We start from the raw sequence: 20,836 nt of genomic DNA, 5'->3' as shown, positions 1-20,836 counted from the left end.
CTCATATTTGAAAAATGCAGTTTCCTAAGAGAATGAAAAAATCACTATTGGGAGAAAGAAAAAACAGCTCATATATGTTTTGTATAAGCCCAACTAAAGCAGAGATAACTCCAAGAAAAATGCCTTAGATTGAAAATATATAATGACTTATAAGTGAAAAAAGATAGAAGAGTAGAAAAAATTCTAGAGATGAGGAAAATATCTGTCACTAACCTTGAGCTTTCAACTTCTATGAAGAATTAAAAACGAAGTCTTAGAATGTTTGACCCTAATCCAAAGTGTCATTTCTTAGGTTGGAAACTGCTTAGTAAAGAAATTCCACAAAATAGCCAGCATGGACTCCATATTAAATATCTAAATATATAGTTCTATCATCTATTAAATGACATTTGGGAATGTGCATAGATACAATTCTCATTTTTTACATAAAACTTTGTAATTCTACTTTAGAAAATGGATTTTTCCACTTTAGGAAATTTAATACTTTATTTCTCAATAAAACAGTCACAATTTAGAAAGCAAGAAAACTAGCTTTAAAAAAAAATAATGTAATATATAACCTTGTACCTTAATACCACCTATAAAATAATCAGCCTATGAAATACAAGTCTGATAGCATGCCTTTATCATACCATATTTTCAACCTACCAGTAACTGACATTAAAAAAGTTTACATCCTTATTCTCTAGATCATATTTAACAAGCGCACCAACTAGGTTAATCCATTGCTAGCAATATTCACTTTTAGATGCTGAATGAACAAACATCCATGAAAATGTTCCATCCTATGGCACTTAGTTCTCTCATTGCCATAAGCTTGGTTCTTTTACAGCACTTTATAGAAACCTCAATTTTATACACTATGCCATGATAGACAGACACACAGACACACACACACACACACACACACACACACACACACACACACACACAACTTTCCCTTTCTCCCTTTACAGCACATGGATCCATGTATCTTCCTTCTTTCCCATCCATATATCCATGCATCTCAGAGAGTCCATCCTTATTTTGTCCAAAACATTTTTCCATTTGTTTTGTACTGTGTTGTGGGTTTTACTGCTAACAGAATACTATTAACCACACACAATACAGGGGTATTAGAACATTAACTTGTAGCTAATAGAAAAAAAGAGAAGACAATTATCCTAGAAGATTAGAAAAGAAACAATGTACAAATTTTGGAACAAATGCCGAACAAGGAGTTGAAGAAGAAATCTGAGTTTCTCTGAAAAGAAAGGTAACAGACAATCAAGAGAAAACATCTAAGGAGGGTTGGATAGATATAATTATAAATATCTAAATGTATTTATATCAATTGTGTATTTTGTATATGGACTAAAATAATATTTTTATTATAAAGACAATCACATTGTCTTTACATATACATACATACACATATACACATATACATACACATATACATACACATATACATATACATACATATACATGTATGTATATGTGATAAAAGCAAAAAACACTGCAATATTCCAATACTGAAGAATACTCACTGTTTTTTAGCATCTGGTTCTTTTGACTATGATTGCATAAACATTCTATAGTCCAACTAAAAACAAATAAACTTTTTGTTTCTATATTGTGTAAGTGCTTACTTGCGAGGGTTTGGAAAGTGCTTCCTTCTACTTCAGTAAATCATAATTTAAGATAATCCCAAACTTCATATTTCAATGTTGTAATAGTAACTTATAAATACATGTTTAATATTACTTTAGCAAACTCACTTGGCTTCTTGTAAAAATTTTATTTTCAGTTCCTGAGGAAGATCTTCTTTACATGTTTTAACAGCAACAGCGGTTTTATCCTTTAATATGCCCTTATATACTTCACCAAAATTCCCCTGAAAATACAAATACATGTACTGTTTAGGGTGTAAGACTGCCACATAAATCTCTGCAAAATACAAGGAAAACATGAAATGATGCATTTTGAATTAATCAAAGTATTCTTTTAGCTTTATTCAGAGTTTTAAGTAGAAATAAAAGATGGGAAATGTTACTCTTGTCAATCCTCCAACTTTAAAAATACTACCCGACCCACCTACCCTTTGGGGGATTGAAGCATGAGGAGAACTGAAAAGGAAAATCGGGGAAAAAATTGGAACAGGATAAAAAGAGAAACTCAAGTTGAAACCATCAGAAAGACATTGTTTCCTGCCTCCTAGTTCTCTTTACCCCCAACCTCTAAATGTTGTTAGATTAAGAAGTTAACCATTAATGTTTCAAGATAAAGCAAAGATTCCATGAGGTGGCTGTTGCTATGGATCCAGAGTCAAATGTCAGCTGAAGAGCGTAAGGCAATAGGTAAGAGGCAATCGAACCAGGCCCACTAGTGACTGTCACCCGTCAGCAGACTGTCAATCTCTGAAAGGTACCAAGGAAGAGGAAGTGCTTATCCAAATGCCAGTGTCACCCATGTTGGGTTTCTACCAAATGTATAAATCCCTAACTTTGTTCTAAGTCTCTAACATATTTTGACTTTTATGTGTGTTATTTCAAGTTTGAAGTCATTTTTTTTAATTTTTAAGATGAAACAAAATATCACAAGGATGAGCTACGGAGCTAATCCAACAGCTATTTCTTAGTACTCAAGTTTTTAGGTATGCTTATGTATTTTTTACATAACTCTAGTCCTAATATGCAAGTATTATAATAAGCTTCAATGCTATTGTTGAACAATAACTAAACTAGGAGTCTGCTAATTATTGGGCTTAAGGTCTCAGATCAATGTAACTCTTTTTTTTTTTTTTCAATTTACATCCAAATTAGTTAGCATATAGTGCAACAATGATTTCAGGAGTGGATTTCTTAATGCCCCTTACCCATTTAGCCCATCCCCCCTCCCACAACCCCTCCAGCAACCCTCAGTTTGTTCTCCATATTTATGAGTCTCTTCTGTTTTTATATTATGTTTGCTTCCCTTACGTTCATCTGTTTTGTATCTTAAAGTCCTCCTATGAGTGAAGTCATATATTTGTCTTTCTCTGACTAATTTCGCTTAGCATTAATACCCTCTAGTTCCATCCACTTAGTTGCAAATGACAAGATTTCATTCTTTTTGATTGCCAAGTAATACTTCATTATATATATATATATATATACCACATCTTCTTTATCCATTCATCCATCGATGGACATTTGGGCTCTTTCCATACTTTGGCTATTGTCGATAGTGCTGCTATAAACATTGAGGTACATGTGTCCCTTTGAAACAGCATACCTGTATCCCTTGGATAAATACCTAGTCATGCAATTGCTGGGTCATAGGATAGTTCTATTTTTAATTTTTTGAGGAACCGCCATACTGTTTTCCAGAGTGGCTGCACCCAAGAGATCCTCTTTCTCCGCATTCTCGCCAACATCTGTTGTTGCCTGAGTTATTAATGTTAGCCATTCTGAGAGGTGTAAGGTGGTATCTCATTGTGGTTTTGATTTGTATTTCCTGGATGATGAGTGATGTTGAGCATTTTTTCATGTGTCAGTGTGCCACCTGGATGTCTTCTTTGGAGAAGTGTCCATTCATGTCTTTTGCCCATTTCTTCACTGTATTGTTTGTTTTTTGGGTGTTGAGTTTGATAAGTTCTTTATAGATTTTGGATACTAACCCTTTATCTGACATGTTGTTTGCAAATATCTTCTCCTATTCTTCTGGTTGCCTTTTAGTTTTGCTGATTGTTTCCTTCACTGTGCAGAAGCTTTTTATTTTGATGAGGTCCCAATAGTTCATTTTAAGATCAATGTAACTCTTAACTAATAGTTCAAGGTGTGTAAGTTTTATGTATTAATAAATTGAAAATTATGAAAATGTTTTAATAAAGTATTTTATATATGTACATATATTTACGTCCAATTTCTGTCAGCAAAGTTTCATAGCATTTTTTTTCTTTAAAAATTTTAATTCCAGTGTAGTTAACAGTGTTATATTAGTTTCAGGTGTACAATATGGTGATTCAGCAATTCCAAATATTACTCAGTGCTCATCATGATACGTCTACACTCTTAACCCCCTTCACCTATTTCACCCATTCTCCCCATTCACTGCCCTCTGGTAATGATCTGTTTGTTCTTTATAGTTAAGAGTATTTTTTGGTTTGCCTCTTTGTTTGCTCATGTGTTTTGTTTCTTAAATTCTACACATAACTGTAATCATATGGTATTTATCTTTCTCTGACTTACTTTGCTTAGCATTATACAATTTGGATCCATCCATGTTGTTGCAAATGGCAAGATTGCATTCTTTTTTCATGGCTGAATAATATTCCATTGTGACTGTGTGGAGGCTGCTTGAGATTTCTCTCTCTGTCTCTCTCTCTCAATCTCTCTCTCTGTCTCCCTCCCTCCCTGTCTCCTTCTCTTTCTGGCCCTCCCTCATTCATGCACACGTACACGTGTTCTCTCTTTTCACTCTCTCAAAATAAATAAACTTTTAAAAATGATTAAATTTATTTAAACTGACACCATACTACTGTCTTGTCATTGAAAAAATATTATTCTTTGAAATGGCCCTAGTAAGGAGCTAAAGGTTAAAATCCTTTCCTAACATACCATACATATTTCACATAGTAAACTAAACATAAACATAACTGAAATATTTCTCTTTAACTGAAAATATTAGTACTCAAAAAGCAGTCCTTATCAACCCATTCTATTTTAGTAAATGGTTTAATTTTACAATATTTTAGTTGTGTTTTCAAGAAAATTTAATTTCCTTGTAATAATTTTTGGCCCAATTATTGCTACTGACTTACTGACCTAAAGTAATGGAAAGAAGGAATACTTCCTTAGGAATGATGAACACATCACAAATGAAATAAACACATCAGCTACTGCTTTTGACTTGAGATTCTTTAGAATTTACTTACAAAGTAATTATTAGCAGTCAATAGAAAATGCTTTCCAACAGCAATTTAATTCTTCCATTTGGAAAGGATATTTTAAAATAATATGAAGAATCCTGCAAAGTGGATTACTTCACTAGGGATTTACTTTCTCAACATATTCACAGCTAAAAAAAACATAAGGATTGTCAACTCATCAGTTGATATTTGAATAAAAAAATCAACAATCATTTATTTATTTATTTATTTAAAATGCTGAGCTCTAAGTCTAGTATTGATCAAATACATGCATCACAGTTTTCTCCAAACATCCGAATTTTATACTATTTTTCACATTGCACTGTAAGCCTATACTCAATTCAAACTTTCAAAACAAAACAGCACTAATTAATTCATTGACAAAGTCATATTTATCCATTAGAACTCAATCATAAAAAGCTATTAATAAATTTGCAAATAGCCCGTTTGATTAATGATTATAAAATGTCTGCCATCATTATTAAACATAATACACTTTCATCTGGCCTATGAGTTGGAAGAAACTTCAAACTAGTCTGGAAAAAAGGGACTTTCATCATATATAGCTACCTTCTCTGACCACTACCAGAGCTGGCTATAAAATCAATCTTTATATTGAAACATGTCTTATCCACATAATTATTAGATTGAAATAATGTATCTAGTGTTGTCACATAGTGAGATTCTATACACAATCCTGAAATCTTCAAGAGCAGTAAGTCACTTTCCTTGAACTATCATGTATAACCAGAAACAAATGGAACAAACCTACTGAGTGTTTAAACTTTTATTACGTCACAGCTTCTTTTCCAATCTCAGATCACTAGTTTTGGCTTTACCACACTGCAATAAAATCATTACGGCTTTTAGTTCTTCCAGAGAAAAACATACATATACTATTTTAAAAAGCCAAGAATCATCCTTAAACTTTTCAAAGATTTTCCCCTTTTTATTTCAGTGACCATCACAGTATTTGTAACAGTTGTGGTATAGTGTTATTCTAGGTTCCTGTGAGACTGTGCCTTGCTGTGTGCTGGAATGGAAGAAAAGCTTTGAAGAAAATGAAGAAGTCTGTAGAGTACACAGACACTGTAAGCTCAGCTGACTACATACCTTGCCCAGTAGTTCTCCCAACGTGACATCTTCATGATTGAGAACCCATTTTTTATCCTAGGGCAAAGAAAAAGAACAATTTTTTTAGCCCAACCAAGAATACATTTCCTGTAAGATGCATTTGAGGCAGTAGCAAAGAGAACTAAGGAATATTTTATTCAGACCATTAAATCAACAGCACATTAACTAGTTGTAACTTTAAGAGGGTATAACACAGACAGATTTAAGAAATGTTACTCCATCATAGGATTTAAAAATCTATATTATTGCTCACTTCTATCACAAATCTCAGCCCTCAAAATGATAGTATTCCTGTAACTAGAACACAGTACGCCCTTTCCTCCCACCATCAAGTTTAGGCTCTGCCTTAATTGGTCATTTTACAACAGTTGTGTCATAAATATGTGAGGGAATATTATCATATAATGCAAAATGTCCAATTCCCAATAAATTACAGAAAATTACACTACCAACAGCTAATTTTTCCACATGTAAAGTGGCCATGAGTTATAGCTGTCTCTGCAACTGCATGTAGTCCCTTATCTTTCCCAAGTACTTTCTCGTAGTATAATAAAGCAACAAACATTAATTCCAGTATTCCTAGGGTACACAAGCTTAGTAATGCAAACATGCCACTATAAAAGAACACCCTATTATCTAATCTCAAGAACTAATTCCTACTTAGGGAACACTTTATCATGTACAAATCTCAGCTAGGAAACTACACAATATCATAGATAAAAAGACACCCAAATTTTTTAAAAAGAAAAATCAACAAGGAATGAAGCAAGAAAGAAGGAAAGAGAGGAAGATATGATGGAGAGGCAGGAAGGAAAAAAAGGTATGGGGGAAAGAGAGAAAGAGGAAAAAAAAAAAAGAAAATCCTAGAATGATTTATTTTCTTCATAACTTGTTTTTTTATTAAATATTAAAGTGTAGTATTCACCCAATGTACAGACTGAAATGTAGTATGACCTACAGAATGAGTTTTAACAAGTCACCGCACATCTTGAAGTGAATGTCTACCCCTAGTTTAAAAATATTCTGGACAGCTATTTCCAAAACACCATGTGACAAACACAACCACCACTCTCTGATAGGTCAGCAAAGAGAACATTGACTTTTTTCAGTTTAGGTGTAGTCTTTCAATCTAAATATAAAGCTAGAGCTATAAAGGACCTGGAAAAAATACACAGGAGGATAGCTCCATGACGAAGACAATAAGCAAAATTTCTTAGGACACAAAAGCAAGAACTATAAAATTCATCAAAATTTCAAACAAAATTATAAAACAAAAAATTATCAACAAAATTATAAAAATTCTTCCCAAGGCCATCATTTGAAAAGTAAAAAGGCAAACTACAATCTGGGAGAATTTTTGCATTACATCTAACAAATAATTTTTTTGTAGAATATATAGAGAATTCATACCTCAGTAACAAGTTAAGAAAAACCCAATTTTAAGAAACTGGATAAAAATCTATAATAGCCAAATTATGGAAACAGCCCAAGTCTCCATGGACTGATGAATGGATAAAGAAGATGTGATACACACACGCTCATGTGCACACATACTAGAGTATTACTCAGCCACAAAAAAGAATGAACTCTTGCCATTTGCAATGATGTGGATGGAACTAGAGAGTATTATGGTAAGCAAAATTAAGTTGGAAAGACAAACACCATATGATTTCACTCATGTGGAATTTAAGAAACAAAACAAATGAACAAGGGAGGGCAGGGAGAGAGGGAGGCAAACCAAGAAACAGACTCTTAATTATAGAGAACAAAACTAATGGTTACCAGAGGGGAGGAAGATGGTGGGACGGGTGAAACAGGTGATAGGGATCAAGGAGTACAATTGTTAGGAGGAGCACTGCTTGTTGTATGGAAGTATTTAACCACTGTATTGTACACCTGAAACTAATATTACACTGTATGTAACCAACTGGAATTTAAATTAAAAACTTCTAAAAAAAAATTGGGTAAAAAAAATCAAAAGAAGATGCACAAATAGTAAGTTCATCAAAAATGGCATTATGTGGGGTGCCTGGGTGGCGCAGTTGGTTAAGCGTCCGGCTTCAGCCAGGTCACGATCTCGCGGTCGGCGAGTTCGAGCCCCGCGTCAGGCTCTGGGCTGATGGCTCAGAGCCTGGAGCCTGTTTCCGATTCTGTGTCTCCCTCTCTCTCTGCCCCTCCCCCATTCATGCTCTGTCTCTCTCTGTCCCAAAAATAAATAAACGTTGAAAAAAAAAATTAAAAAAAAAAAAGGCATTATGTGTCAGGGACATAAAGCTACAAACCACATTAAGATGCCACTTCACACCCACTTAGAAGACTAAAATTCAAAAGATTAACAGTATCAGAAGATGTGAGAATGCGGAACAACTGGAATCCTGACTCATACATTGTTAGTTAAGGATTTGGAATGGAATAGCCATTTTGGAAGACAATTTGGCAGTGTCACATCAAAAGGAGAATGGATAAACAAATTTTGGTATAATCAGGCAATTAGTTACTATTCAGCAACAATTTACTACAAATGCATCCAACAGAGCATTTGCACAACATTTTGCCAAGCTAATAAGGCCAAATATACTTTATATACATGGCATAAATAAAGAGTCCACTTATATAAATTGTTAGAAATGGGCAAATCTATAATGCTATAAATCAGAGCAGTGGTTGCCTAAGGCAAAGGTTGTGGAAGATTGCCAAGAAAAAGGAATTCTGGAAGTTTATGAAAATAATCAATTTACTGATATTCCATTGAATACATTTAAAACCCGTGAGTTTTGTTGCATGTAAACTATTTCCATGAAGCTGATTTTTTTTTAATGAGAAATGTAAAAAAGCAATTATTTCAAAAACGCTACTTTCCATTTGAACACTACTTTTGGGTTAATTTCCCCTTCACAGATACTATCAAAAATATACTATCTACAGAATGTTGTCTGGCAGGCAGAAGAGTTATTATTTTAAAGTTGCAAAACTGATTGGTGGAGAGCTTTTTCATTTCAAATAATGGTAAAATACATGGATCACCCAACTCTCCCCTCAACCACTGAAAAAGCTGGATAAAATAGGAAGAACAAAAACGAAAAAGTACCAAATTTTTGTTCCAGAAGCCTGAAGAGCTAGTGAAATAGTTAAGCACTGAGTGGCTAAATTGACATGAAAAAAAGACCAGAAGTCAAGTTAGATTAAGAAAAGTTAAATTTAGGTTAAGAAAGCACCCAAAACTCAGACCTTCTGGACTACCTTTACCTTAAATTCATATGTTGATTTTGAAAGCAGCAGCCAACAGGCTAAAAAGCAAAAAACAGAGCACACACACACTGGAGGAAGTTCTTTAGCCAGAAGGCATAAAGGAAGAAAAACAAAAATGGTAAAAACCTAAGTCAATGTAACAGAATTTTCTTTTCTTGCACTCTTTAAAATGTGCTCGGCAAACAGAAAGGAAAGTCATAACATTTTCTGATGAGTTTTGACTCAGATGTAATACATATGAAAAGTACACCAAAGAGGAAAAGGTATACAGATCCATACTGTGATAAAGTTTCTGCACTCCACTTGAAATGTTAGCGTATTGATTCTTTGTAAACTGTGAAAAGTTAAATGTTTTTGAGCAACCACTTAAAAAAAGAATAAAAGTACAAAGCTACATAATCAAAACTACAAGAGAAAAATTTAATGGGATAGTAAAAACTGTTCAAATAACTCAAAAGGGAAGGTAAGGGAAAAAGTGAAACAAACAAACAAAAAGAACAAAATATAAAACAGAAGCCCTAAATCCAAACATAATCAATAATGACAAACATAAATTGTCTAAACACACCATTTAAAAGACAGATTTTAAAAAGAATCTTAAAAAGGAGTCAACTATATGCTACCTAAAGAAGATCACTATAACTTTAATGATACAGCTATCTCAAAAGGAAATAGATATAAAATGCAAATATAAATCATAAGAAAGTTAGAATACCTATAGTAATACCAGACAAAGTAACTATAAAGCAAAGAAAATTACCATGGATAGAGGAAAATCAGGAAAATTGAAAGTGTCAATTCAACAAGAAAACATAATTATCCTAAAAGTCTATGTTTCAACCACTGATCCCTCAAAATGAAGGAAATGGACAGAACTGCAAGAATAATTTCACAATTATAGCTGGAGATTTCAAAACTCTTCTCTCAGTAACAAATAGTAGTAGAGAGAAAATCAGCAAGGATGTAAAATAACTGAATAACACCATCAACCAAGTGGATCAAATTGACATTTATAACAAAATCCACTCAACAGCAGAATAAAACCTTCTTTGCAAGTGCACAAGGAAAATACACCAAACTAAATCCCATCATAAACCTGGATCATGAAACAAACCTTAATGAATGTAAAAGAAATGAGTTCATACAAGTTATGTCCTCTGTCAACAAAACTTAAGTAGAAATCAGTGACAAAGTTAACAGAATTTTTCCAAATTTTTGGAAATTAAATAACACATTTTTAAATAATCCATGAGTCAAAGAAAAAATATTAGCAATTCTGATTTTACACTTAGGCAGGCTGAACAATTATTAGATGACACAGGTAAGCTTAACAAATATAGTTTATAGATATTAACATTTGAGTTTTCTATCTAATGTTGGTTAATATTTAGTGTGAGTATTGTTTTTACTGACCTCATCCTGAACCTATCATGTACTATTTTGGAGTACACACCTGTGTGCCTACTATCTCTAGTGGGATTTCTGCCATAGTATGCATCTAGAATTCATCTCATTACTGAGAAAGGAGTTGTTTCATCAGGTGGAAGAAGCAGATACTTCAACATATTCTAGCATTAATATCCACAGTATCCATATTCTTTAACTAAGCTTAATACTACTAGCATAAAATAACTTTCAATTTTTTTTCCAAAAACTCTATCAGAAGGCACCTGTTATCTATTTCTAAATAGATGATTTAAGTCTTATCATATATGAAGTAAAAAAATTATAATGTCAAATACTGTTAGAAAACAATTTCAGTGCTTCATTAAACATCTTTCAAGGGTAATGCCTTTTTAAACACTGAATTATTTAAATACTCAAGACACTTAAAAGTTGTCTATAAAGTGAAATTTGCAAATTAAACTGAATACTTTCATTAATTCTGTTTTCTTAGGTATGATGTAATTTTATAATATCTTGAAGTATATGAAAGGCCAATTTTTTTTTATCTGTGAATGTGATAAATCTTTACAAGTCATACTTTTAGGAAAAGTGGTGATTACTTAAGAAAATATGAGTATTTTTACTCAAAATTAGTTCTAAAGAAATGAAGTCAAATATCCAGGGTTATTTATCATGCTTTACACAAAAATTTCAGAGTGAAAAGAAGAAAGTTTAAATAGAGCAAAAGATAGTAGAAAGTCCCTTAACAGTTAATCCAATGTTAGCGCCATACTTGAGAACAGAATACCATTAAAATTCTGTTCGCTAAGTCAAGCCTTGTTTCTTTTCTTTTTTTTTTTTTATGTTTCTTTGTTTTTTGAGAGAGGGACAGAGTGTGAGCAGGGGAGGGGCAGAGACAGAGGGAGGAGACACAGAATCTGAAGCAGGCTCCAGGCTCTGAGCTGTCAACACAGAGCCCAACACGAGGCTTGAACTGGTGAACCATGAGATTATGACCTAAACTGAAGTTGGCTGCTTAACCAACTGAGCTACCCAGGCACCCCTAAGTCAAGCCTTGTTTCCTACCACTCAGAGAAACTTCTGGCTTTCAGAAATTAACTAGTAAATATAGATAAAAGGTAGAGAGAGATGCTGAAATGTAAAGAATATTGTAAAAAAAAAGTTTCACAAAGTGAATTACAGGGAAAGAATTTTCTGAAACACAATAAGGTTAGAATTCACAACGAAGTCATTGGGTAATTTCCAAATCAGTTGCCTGTATTAGACTGAATCCTTACATATCAATCTTTCAAACAATGAAACATATCAGAATTAATATTATCATACACAAAGTACACTTAACTCAGTTTATATTGGTGTAATATAAACTTGAAAGTTTATTTAATAGATTCATTATAGGTACAGACTTTAAACTTCATCCATTCTAGCCCCAGAATTGTAAATAGAATTAAGATTAATTCTAACTTAATTCTAACTTAAGATTCATTTTGTTTTCTGTTCCTTTCCTGAAGGGGATTGAAAGTAAATGGTGAACTCAAGAGTGAAAACTAGAAATGCACACCTGAGACACTGTTCACAGCTAGCCTGCCACTACCATAGCAATAAGACAATAAAATATAAATATACTCTTTTGGAACAAAGCAGGACTCCTGAAGACAGTAGTCAAGAGGTCTGGGCTAGCTCATAATTTATATAAATGAGCTCACTCTACTCAAAGAGACCCTTAGGAAAGATTTTTCCAGGACTCACTGTGTGGCACTATGTAATACAACAAGAAGACACAAACAGTCTGGAAAACACCATGCTATGCCAACTTACTAACAGAAAGCCAAAACAGAGAAATAGTATGCTAGGCAAAGAATGGAAGCTGAGAGAAAGCTCAGATTCTAGCTCCAAATCTATCCTATTTTATACATATACTAAGTTATGCTAGAAATTCAAAGATACATGAGCATGAGTTCGGAAGATAAATTAAATAGTAGTCCTTAGTCTCAAGGGCTTCAATATAAGATACTGAAAGTCAAGAGTCTGAGCGAGAAGTATGAATAGTCTAGAGCTTGAACACTGAGGTACATGTGGTCAATATAAAGAAGATGGTTAAAGGGCTTCACTGAACAGATGGAAAGGTTTCCAAAATTCCTCAAAGTAACCTTCCCTTAACATTTTACAAGCTACTAAATAAAGAAAATCATAAAAAGCTTTTGCTTTAGGTGGTCAGAAGTCATATGTATTGTTTGTGGAGGGAAAAAAAGCCCTATGCTACTCCCCAGGGTTCTTCAAAGGAAAAAAAAAAAGATTAACTTAAAACTGTTTTGGGTGGAACAATCAGACAATAGGGTATATATATCTGTACATGAGTAGAACATAGAGGTTGGACAGAAATACCCATGTTTCTATTACCTATGGTTGATGATTGTCATCATCTACCAATTCTAGCCTTCTTCTCTCCAGACTCTCCTCAACCTAAAGGGTTTGTTTTTCTATTTCACCCCCAACAAATTTTCTCCCAGTATACCATGTGAGAGTCTCTGCCATGGGTCCCAAGCTACCACTACTATGGGACTCGATGTACATCTCCATCGGAGTGGAAAGGTGCAAGGCTGGGGAGGAATATAGTCCTGGAATTTTAAGATAGGTCTCCCTGTGCACATGTGTATATTCCATTAGACCCTTTTAAATGATGGTTAAGATCCACACATTTTATACATTACCAAATGTCACTGCTGGGACTGCTTCTCTAGGAAAGCACATTTCAAAAAAGAAAAAGAAAGAAAGAAAGAAAGAAAGAAAGAAAGAAAGAAAGAAAAACTTTGAGTACACTGTTCAAAATGTTATTTAAAATGTCAAATATCACAGATAATAAAGAGAGGAAAGGGGCTCCTGGGTGGCTCAGTCGGTTAAGCGGCCGACTTCAGCTCAGGTCATGATCTCGCGATCTGTGAGTTCGAGCCCCGCGTCGGGCTCTGTGCTGACAGCTCAGAGCCTGGAGCCTGGTTCAGATTCTGTGTCTCCCTCTCTCTGACCCTCCCCCATTCATGCTCTGTCTCTCTCTGTCTCAAAAATAAATAAACGCTAAAAAAAAAAAAAATTTAAAAAAAAAAGAGAGGAAAAAGAAGCCCTATTTTGCTAAAGATGTCATAAAAAGCTTCACAAAAGAGGTAGAATTTGAGATAACCTTGAGCATGCATATTATTCGGATACATTAAGATGAGAAAATGAGTGCAGCAAAAGCATAGAAAGAAGTGGGAATATTTTAGAGAGTAAATACACCATTATGGTAAAAGAAAAGAAATCTTCAAGGGGGACAGGGTTGGATGAAAACCTAGAAATATACTTTCTAACCAAACCATGGTGTTTTAAATGGCAAGCAATCTATTATTCACTTCATCTTATGACCAGGAGTCTCAACTTTTTTTATTGTGTAACCCATTAAATTTTTTTTTAATGTGAGCATTTGTCCTACTGTACCAATATATAATCTATATTATACAGCATTTTCAAAAGTGGAAATTAACATGATATGGCCACTGAACAAACTGGTGTAAATACAACTTTCCTGGCTCCTTTTCACTAAGTACAAATAAACCACAGAGATAAAGTGAGGGGCAGCGGAAGAATTCTGAAAGATGGTGAGGGGGAGTGAACTGCTTTGGGATCCCAGGGACAGGGGAACAGCATAGCAGCAGGGCATCTTAAGTTCCATCTATACAACAGGAGGAGGCTTAACTCTCAGCTTAGCAACAGAAGGCAGTCCAGGTAAAGGTTTAATTAGATCAAATGGCAGGCCTTCCCAATACCAGGTAAACTCCCCACCACAGGCAGATAGATGGATTGAGAGCAAAAGTTGCCACAAAAAAAAAAAATGCTCTGTTTTCCTATGGTCCTAAGGCTGCCCCACTTTGTGAAAGAATACTGGGGTGACCCAGGAGCACTAGCAAGATGGACTCCAGCAAAACAAGCAGCTAAACCTGGAAAGAGTCAAAACTATGCAAGTGTTGTATTTTCTACCCCACCAAGAAATACCAAGGGAACTGGGCTGTACTTTCCAGGAAAATAACCACCACAAAAAGTAGTCTGGCCTGGGAAGCCTCTTTGTCCTGACAGACCTAAGATTTCTATTTCCTGCCCAGACACGGGCAGCTAAGAACACTGACAGAGAGAATCCCACAAACATCCAGCCCAGAAAGTGCACTGTATTCCCCACATGCAGGGACCACTGCCAGGCAAGCACCGAACAGTTCATGTGTCCAACACTTCTTCCCACAGTGCAACACCTGGCAGCCCAACCTACATAGGCTCTTTCCATCCCCACACAGCACTGGAGGAGCAAGTGGGAACCAGATAAACCAGCAAACCAAAATAATATCCCACAGACTCTGAAGTTTCAACCATCCTCAAACCCACAGCCCACAGGAGTAGGCCAGGACCTACATGCTAAACCTTGCCCATGTGACTGCCTGCCAAAATAAAAGATTTAAGTAGGACCCAGAGCCTCCTCACAAAATAGATGAAATGACCAGGGCACAAAAAAATCATCCATCATACCAATATATAAGATATTGCAACCTGAATGAGAAAAGACAGTTAACTAACACCAACATGTAAACAGATCAGATGCTGTAATTTTGATAAGGATTGTAAAGCAGCCATAACTAATCATAAATTCTCTTGAAACAAGTGGACTCAATCTCAGCAACAGAAACAGAAGTTACAAAAGAGAAATAAATGGAAATTATAATATTAAAAAGTGACAAAAAGAAACTCACTTGAGTGGGCTCAATAGTGAAGTGAAAAAAAACAATATAATTCCTGAACTTGAGGGCAGATTAATTGAGCCAATGTAAACAAAAAGAAATAGGTTGGAAAAAAATTAACAGAGCCTCAGGGACCTGTGGGATAATTACAGAAGATCCAACATTTGTGTCACCAGAGTTCCAAAAGGAGAGGAGAAAGAGTGGTATTGAGAGACCATTCAAAGAAACAATCTCTGAAAACTTTCCAAATTTGGTAAAAGACGCAAACCTAAATTGAAGCAGCTGAGAGAAACTTATCTAGGATAAACTCAAAGAAATTCAAGCTAAGACATATCATAATTAAATTTTTGAAAATTAACAAGTCTTGAAAGCAGCTAGAAAGTTAAGACATTTCCTACAGGGGACCACCAGTTTGAATGGCATACTTTTCTCCTCTAAAACTATGAAGTGCAGAAGGAAGTGGCACAGTATTTTTCAAATGTTGGAAAAAAGAACTGTCAACTGCCACCAAGTATGGCAAAACTATCTTTTAAGAATGAAGGGAAAATACAGACATTCTCAGATAAAGCAATACTAAAAGGATATGGTCAATAATAAACCTAAAAAGAATTTTTTTCCTTGTTGATGAACACATTGTCAGCATGTTTAAAGCAAACATGAAGAGTCATGCTGTGTACTTGGTGACTGCTTTTGGGTCCTCACCACGGTTGGTCTCACTGCAGGTGTGCGATCAGCTAGCCACCTTTAAAAACTCTGGACTCTAACACTCAAAGAGGATTTCTTGAGCAATGACATATCACAAATATCGGTACAGTTTGTAGGTGGAAACAAAGACATGCCCATGCAATTCCTGCATCAATAGGGCAGGAAAGCCTGTATTCAATCTCTCCTCTGATGTTCCCTTCTTTCTTGTACATATCTGTGATAAATCTTAGACTTGAGTATAACTTTAGATTAAGTTATAGGAATCTTTCCACTGAATCAGTGAACTATTAGGGGATATTAGGGCAATTAAGACACTCTGAGGTTCTGAGAGAGGGGTCACTAAGGCGGCAAAGGACAAAAACCGTGTTTGAACCTACATTTTCTGATTCCAAAGGCTGCGTCCTATCTAAAAAATTGCATGGTACTCCACTGCCTCCCAGATTAGAATAATTAAAACAATGCATTTGACTCAAGTTCAGAGATTGACTATCATGCAATTAATTAACTGCAATTAATTCAGTTTTAATTAACTGAAACACAATGGGTCATACATTCTATTTCAAGATTCAAGTTCTAGTCTTAAAAAGATTTGACTTTTTAAGTTTGTTTTCAGCCAACAAGCGCTGTCTAAATCAATTCTGGATTGTTCTTCACTCACTGGTTTTACTAGATTATAATCTAATTTATTTATTTTTATTATTTTTTAAATGTTTACTCATTTTTGAGAGACAGAGACAGGGCGTGAGTGGGGAAGAAGCAAAGAGAAAGAGACACACAGAATCCAAAGTAGGCTCCAGGCTCTGAGTTGTCAGCAAAGAGCCTGACGTGGGGCGTGAACCCACAAACCGTGAGATCATGACCTGCCAAAGTCAGACACTTAACCGATTGAGCCACTCAGGCCCCCCGATCTAATTTAAAGCTTTACGTTTTGCACATTCACAATTTTGGTATCAAAAAATATTACAATAAAACTTTCAAGTTGTCATCAAGTAAAATGGCTTTATATAAATAGCTGGCAAAATTATGAATCAATTTTGTCTAATCTCTATGTAATTTATAACCTAAAAGGAGAGACTCATACTTCAGTCTTCAGACCACTAATTTCCACCAGATAAATATGACACATATTCCATCCATTTTCCCATAGTGACTCTGTACCAGTTGTTCTACCAGATTCAAAGAAAATTTTTCAAAAGCAATAAAAAAATTAAGCCATTAGAGTATTTCCCACTTTCATGAAAATACTGTCCTTATAAATCCTCCATCTTTGCACATGAATAGGTATAATACTAGGCATGAACTATAAAAATAACTGGAAATAAAACCTAATTATAGCTTTAAAATGTTAAGACCTAAATCTTGGAATTACTCTGGCCTCACAAAAGTAGCTATTTTATATGAAGTGAACAAAGTACCAAATAAGCAATCTCTCCTTTGTTCACCTGCTGAAGACAACTAACCACAGTCTGCCTGGGCTGCAGGGGACTAATTGCACTTCTTGGTAGGTTGCCACAGGGTGCAGATGGTCATTATTTATTATGCAAACCAATCCCTGCCAAATCTCTCTGGGATGGCTGTACATTTCTTTCTAAAGTTATCCTTTCAAAGAGCTTTATAGGGATATAGGGAGACATTTAAAATTAGATCTCAAGCAGGTAAGTAAGAGTAATTAGTGTGATGTAAGTGAATATTTCACTTTGATTTGTGTTCAGTTCCCCAGAAAGAAAGCCCATCTAAGTAAAATACTTCTAAGAATACCGCAAAAGGATCTTATGCTATCCGTAAAGATAGATCTTCCCCATATTCAAAATGCAAGTAAAAGGAGTGCTTTCTTCCACGTGAGTGAAGAGGAGTTATATTTTAATGCAATATTTTCACTTTTCAATTTGTTTTGATAATTCTGCCTTTAACAGATACAAAACAACTCACTAATATTACAACCTATTTCCAAGCAATAGACAATGTAATGTAGATCCAACTTGTGAATTTAGTCATCAGAAACAGTGGAAATAAAAAGCTTCATCCACACCCTGGCCAAAAGGATGGGAATAATCATTCAATGTAATAGGTGGGTTTTTTGTTGTTGTTTGTTTGTTTGTTTGTTTGTGTTAAGGCAAACATTTAAATATAGCTTTTAAAAAATTTTCACTCTGAAGATTTAACACCTCAAGTAGAAGGATTGCTGAACGTATTGACATGACATTTCAGAGTTTTTATTTTAAAGCCACAAGCTCAACATATCTTAGAATAATTAACAAATGCCACAATACAGAATATAAATGACTGTCAGAGACTATAATTTTTCTACCATTCATACTGAGAAATAATTGCTATCTCTACTTTTCCTTTATACACAAGTTTTCAGTGTGCTTCATTACCTGCCTAGCCTGCTTAGCACATTTGTTCCATTTTAAATTTCAGCCATAGTTTATTTTTAGAGCCCAAGAATTACTCAGAATGTGATCAGCTTTGTCATTAAAGTTATCAGGGTTACATGAGATTAAAAATCCTTATTGACAACTATGCGAAATAGTCTGCATATAGAATCCATTTAGACGGAATTGACTATTTGTTTAAATGTTCTGTAAATTAATCCTAAATAACGCAAAAGTTCTTTCCCCCAAAATGGTTTTTATGTAACAAAGACATTATCACCTTAGAAAATATTTCATTACATTTGCAAGTTACATAAAATAGGTTTTGCATATGTATACTATACTTTTATCTTGTCTTTCTAGAGACTTCTTTTTAAAATTCATGTTTATTCAATTTCTTTACTTCTACAATACACTTACCTCTATTCATATGCTATATGGAGAAAAAGGCTGTGCACAACTCTCTGTACATATAGTAATATTTTCTAATTCATTTTCATTCATCTTGACTTTAGAAGGTGTCATTTTTCTTAAAACTCTGAGCTGACAGTTCTATCCCCCAAAGGAAGAAGTGCAGCTATAGCCTAAGTGAAAAAAAAAATGCTGATACAGACCCTTTTCAAGTTCTGGAAGCTGAGTAACTGAAAACAATCAATTCAAAAAATATGCAGGTTCAATTTAGTCTATCAAATTCCTATAAGAAATGTGTTATTCATCTGTAAATACTGTATCATTTACTCTTTTTGCCAATGGAATTCAGTTTAACAAAGAATATGAAAGGCATAACGATTCCTTAAGATGACAGCAGAGTATAATTCTGCTCTCAGGAGTTTATTATCTAGTGAGAATAGGAGAAAGAAAATTAGGGAGTATCTTTATCTTTATAAAGCAAAAAAGATGAGATTTCTAGGTGTTTTTTTGTTTTGTTGTGTTGTGTTTTTCATTTTGTTTTGTTTTTGTGTTTGATTTTCAAAAAGTGTTAGCATCTTTGCTTGCTTCTTCCTACCCCCAAACACTTAGACATTAAGCAGACAAGGTCTCTGACAGACTGGTTAAAAAAAAAAAAGCAAGAAAGGGGATTCAAGTAAATAAAAATGGAGGACAAATAACAAGCAACATCACATAAATATAAAGAATTATAAGAGGTTGTAAACAATCATAAACCAGTAACCTAGAAGAAGTGGATCAACTCCTAGAAACATACAATCTGCTAAAACTCTATCAGGAAGAAATAGAAAATTTGAATAAACCTGTTACCAGTATTGATATTAAATTGATAATAAAAAATAAAAAACTTCTAACAAATAAAGGTCTAAGACCGCATGGCATCACAGATGAATTCCACCGAGCATTTAAAAAAATGAGTTAATACTGATTCTTCTCAGACTATTCCAAAAAATAGGAAAAAAAAAAACCCTGAAAATTTCCAAATTCATTCTACAAGAAAATGAAGTCTCGATCAGGTGGGTCTGGCTTTCTCTCCAGTGGCTAACTGCAAAGGACACAGGTCTTTGAGTTGAAGTGGGTCAGGGCCTTGCTCGTAGGGACCTCCCTCCACTCTGTATGTACAGTAGCAACCTCGTAAGCAAGACGTATGCAAGAAGTGGCACTTGTTTTTCCTCAAGGCACACATTGTGTGGTCCTTTTGTAGGGCCAGTGGATTTATGTCTGGAACCTGACACTGGCAAAAAGATGCTGAGTGGCACTGAGGACAATTCCATGGGATTTATCAGAACTGGCTTCACTATCTCTGATGGTTAAGGAAACAAAAGGAGCTGTGGCAATGCAGCACGAGCCTTCTGTGCTCTGTAATGGTTCAGGCAGGAGGCTGTGGACTCACACTGCATGGGCTTTAAATACAGCTATACAAGTTTCATCAACTTTGCCTCTTTGAGCCTCAGTTTCCTTATCCGCAAAATGAAAATAAAAATAGTTGCTGTCGTATATGGTGTTTTTAATTATTAAATGAATTTTTATAAAGTGCTCAGGAAAGTACCTAACACACAGTAAGTGCTTAGTGAACATTAAGCATCCTTTTTACCCATGAATCCTTAAACCTTTGGCAGGAGAAGAGTCTATCATCTCTCACACCCATCTACCCTCAAGCACCTTGTTTTTCCTTTTAAGGCAACCATGATCCTGCTCAAATATTCTTTCCTCCCTTCCTTCTCTGAACCTATATCTATTGAACATTTAGTAACAGACATTGTCCTAGTCATTGGCTGAAGAAGGTAAAAGAAGAAAAGCCCCTCTTCTTGAGGACAAGAAAAAAAGTGAAAACAAGTTTGCAAATGATAAAAAAAAAAAGACAAAAAACACAA

General features: G+C 34.6%; 1 protein-coding gene across 2 annotated transcripts in view; it reads right to left on the bottom strand.

Moving 5' to 3' along the window:
* The window catches only part of FER (FER tyrosine kinase), a 435,391-nt gene that overhangs the window by 144,396 nt on the left and 270,159 nt on the right, over window positions 1–20,836 (bottom strand). For both annotated transcript variants that reach the window (XM_047879101.1, XM_047879093.1), the window contains exons 14-15: window positions 6,005–6,061; window positions 1,761–1,876 (exon numbers count right to left, since the gene is read on the bottom strand). In XM_047879101.1, the coding sequence (XP_047735057.1) occupies window positions 1,761–1,876; window positions 6,005–6,061 (173 nt within the window). The remainder of the gene's footprint in view (window positions 1–1,760; window positions 1,877–6,004; window positions 6,062–20,836) is intronic.

The sequence above is a fragment of the Prionailurus viverrinus genome, chromosome A1, assembly GCF_022837055.1.
Source record: "Prionailurus viverrinus isolate Anna chromosome A1, UM_Priviv_1.0, whole genome shotgun sequence".
Lineage (NCBI taxonomy): Eukaryota > Metazoa > Chordata > Mammalia > Carnivora > Felidae > Prionailurus > Prionailurus viverrinus.
Note: the sequence above shows the minus strand (reverse complement) of the source record. Positions and strands in the feature narration are given on the sequence as shown.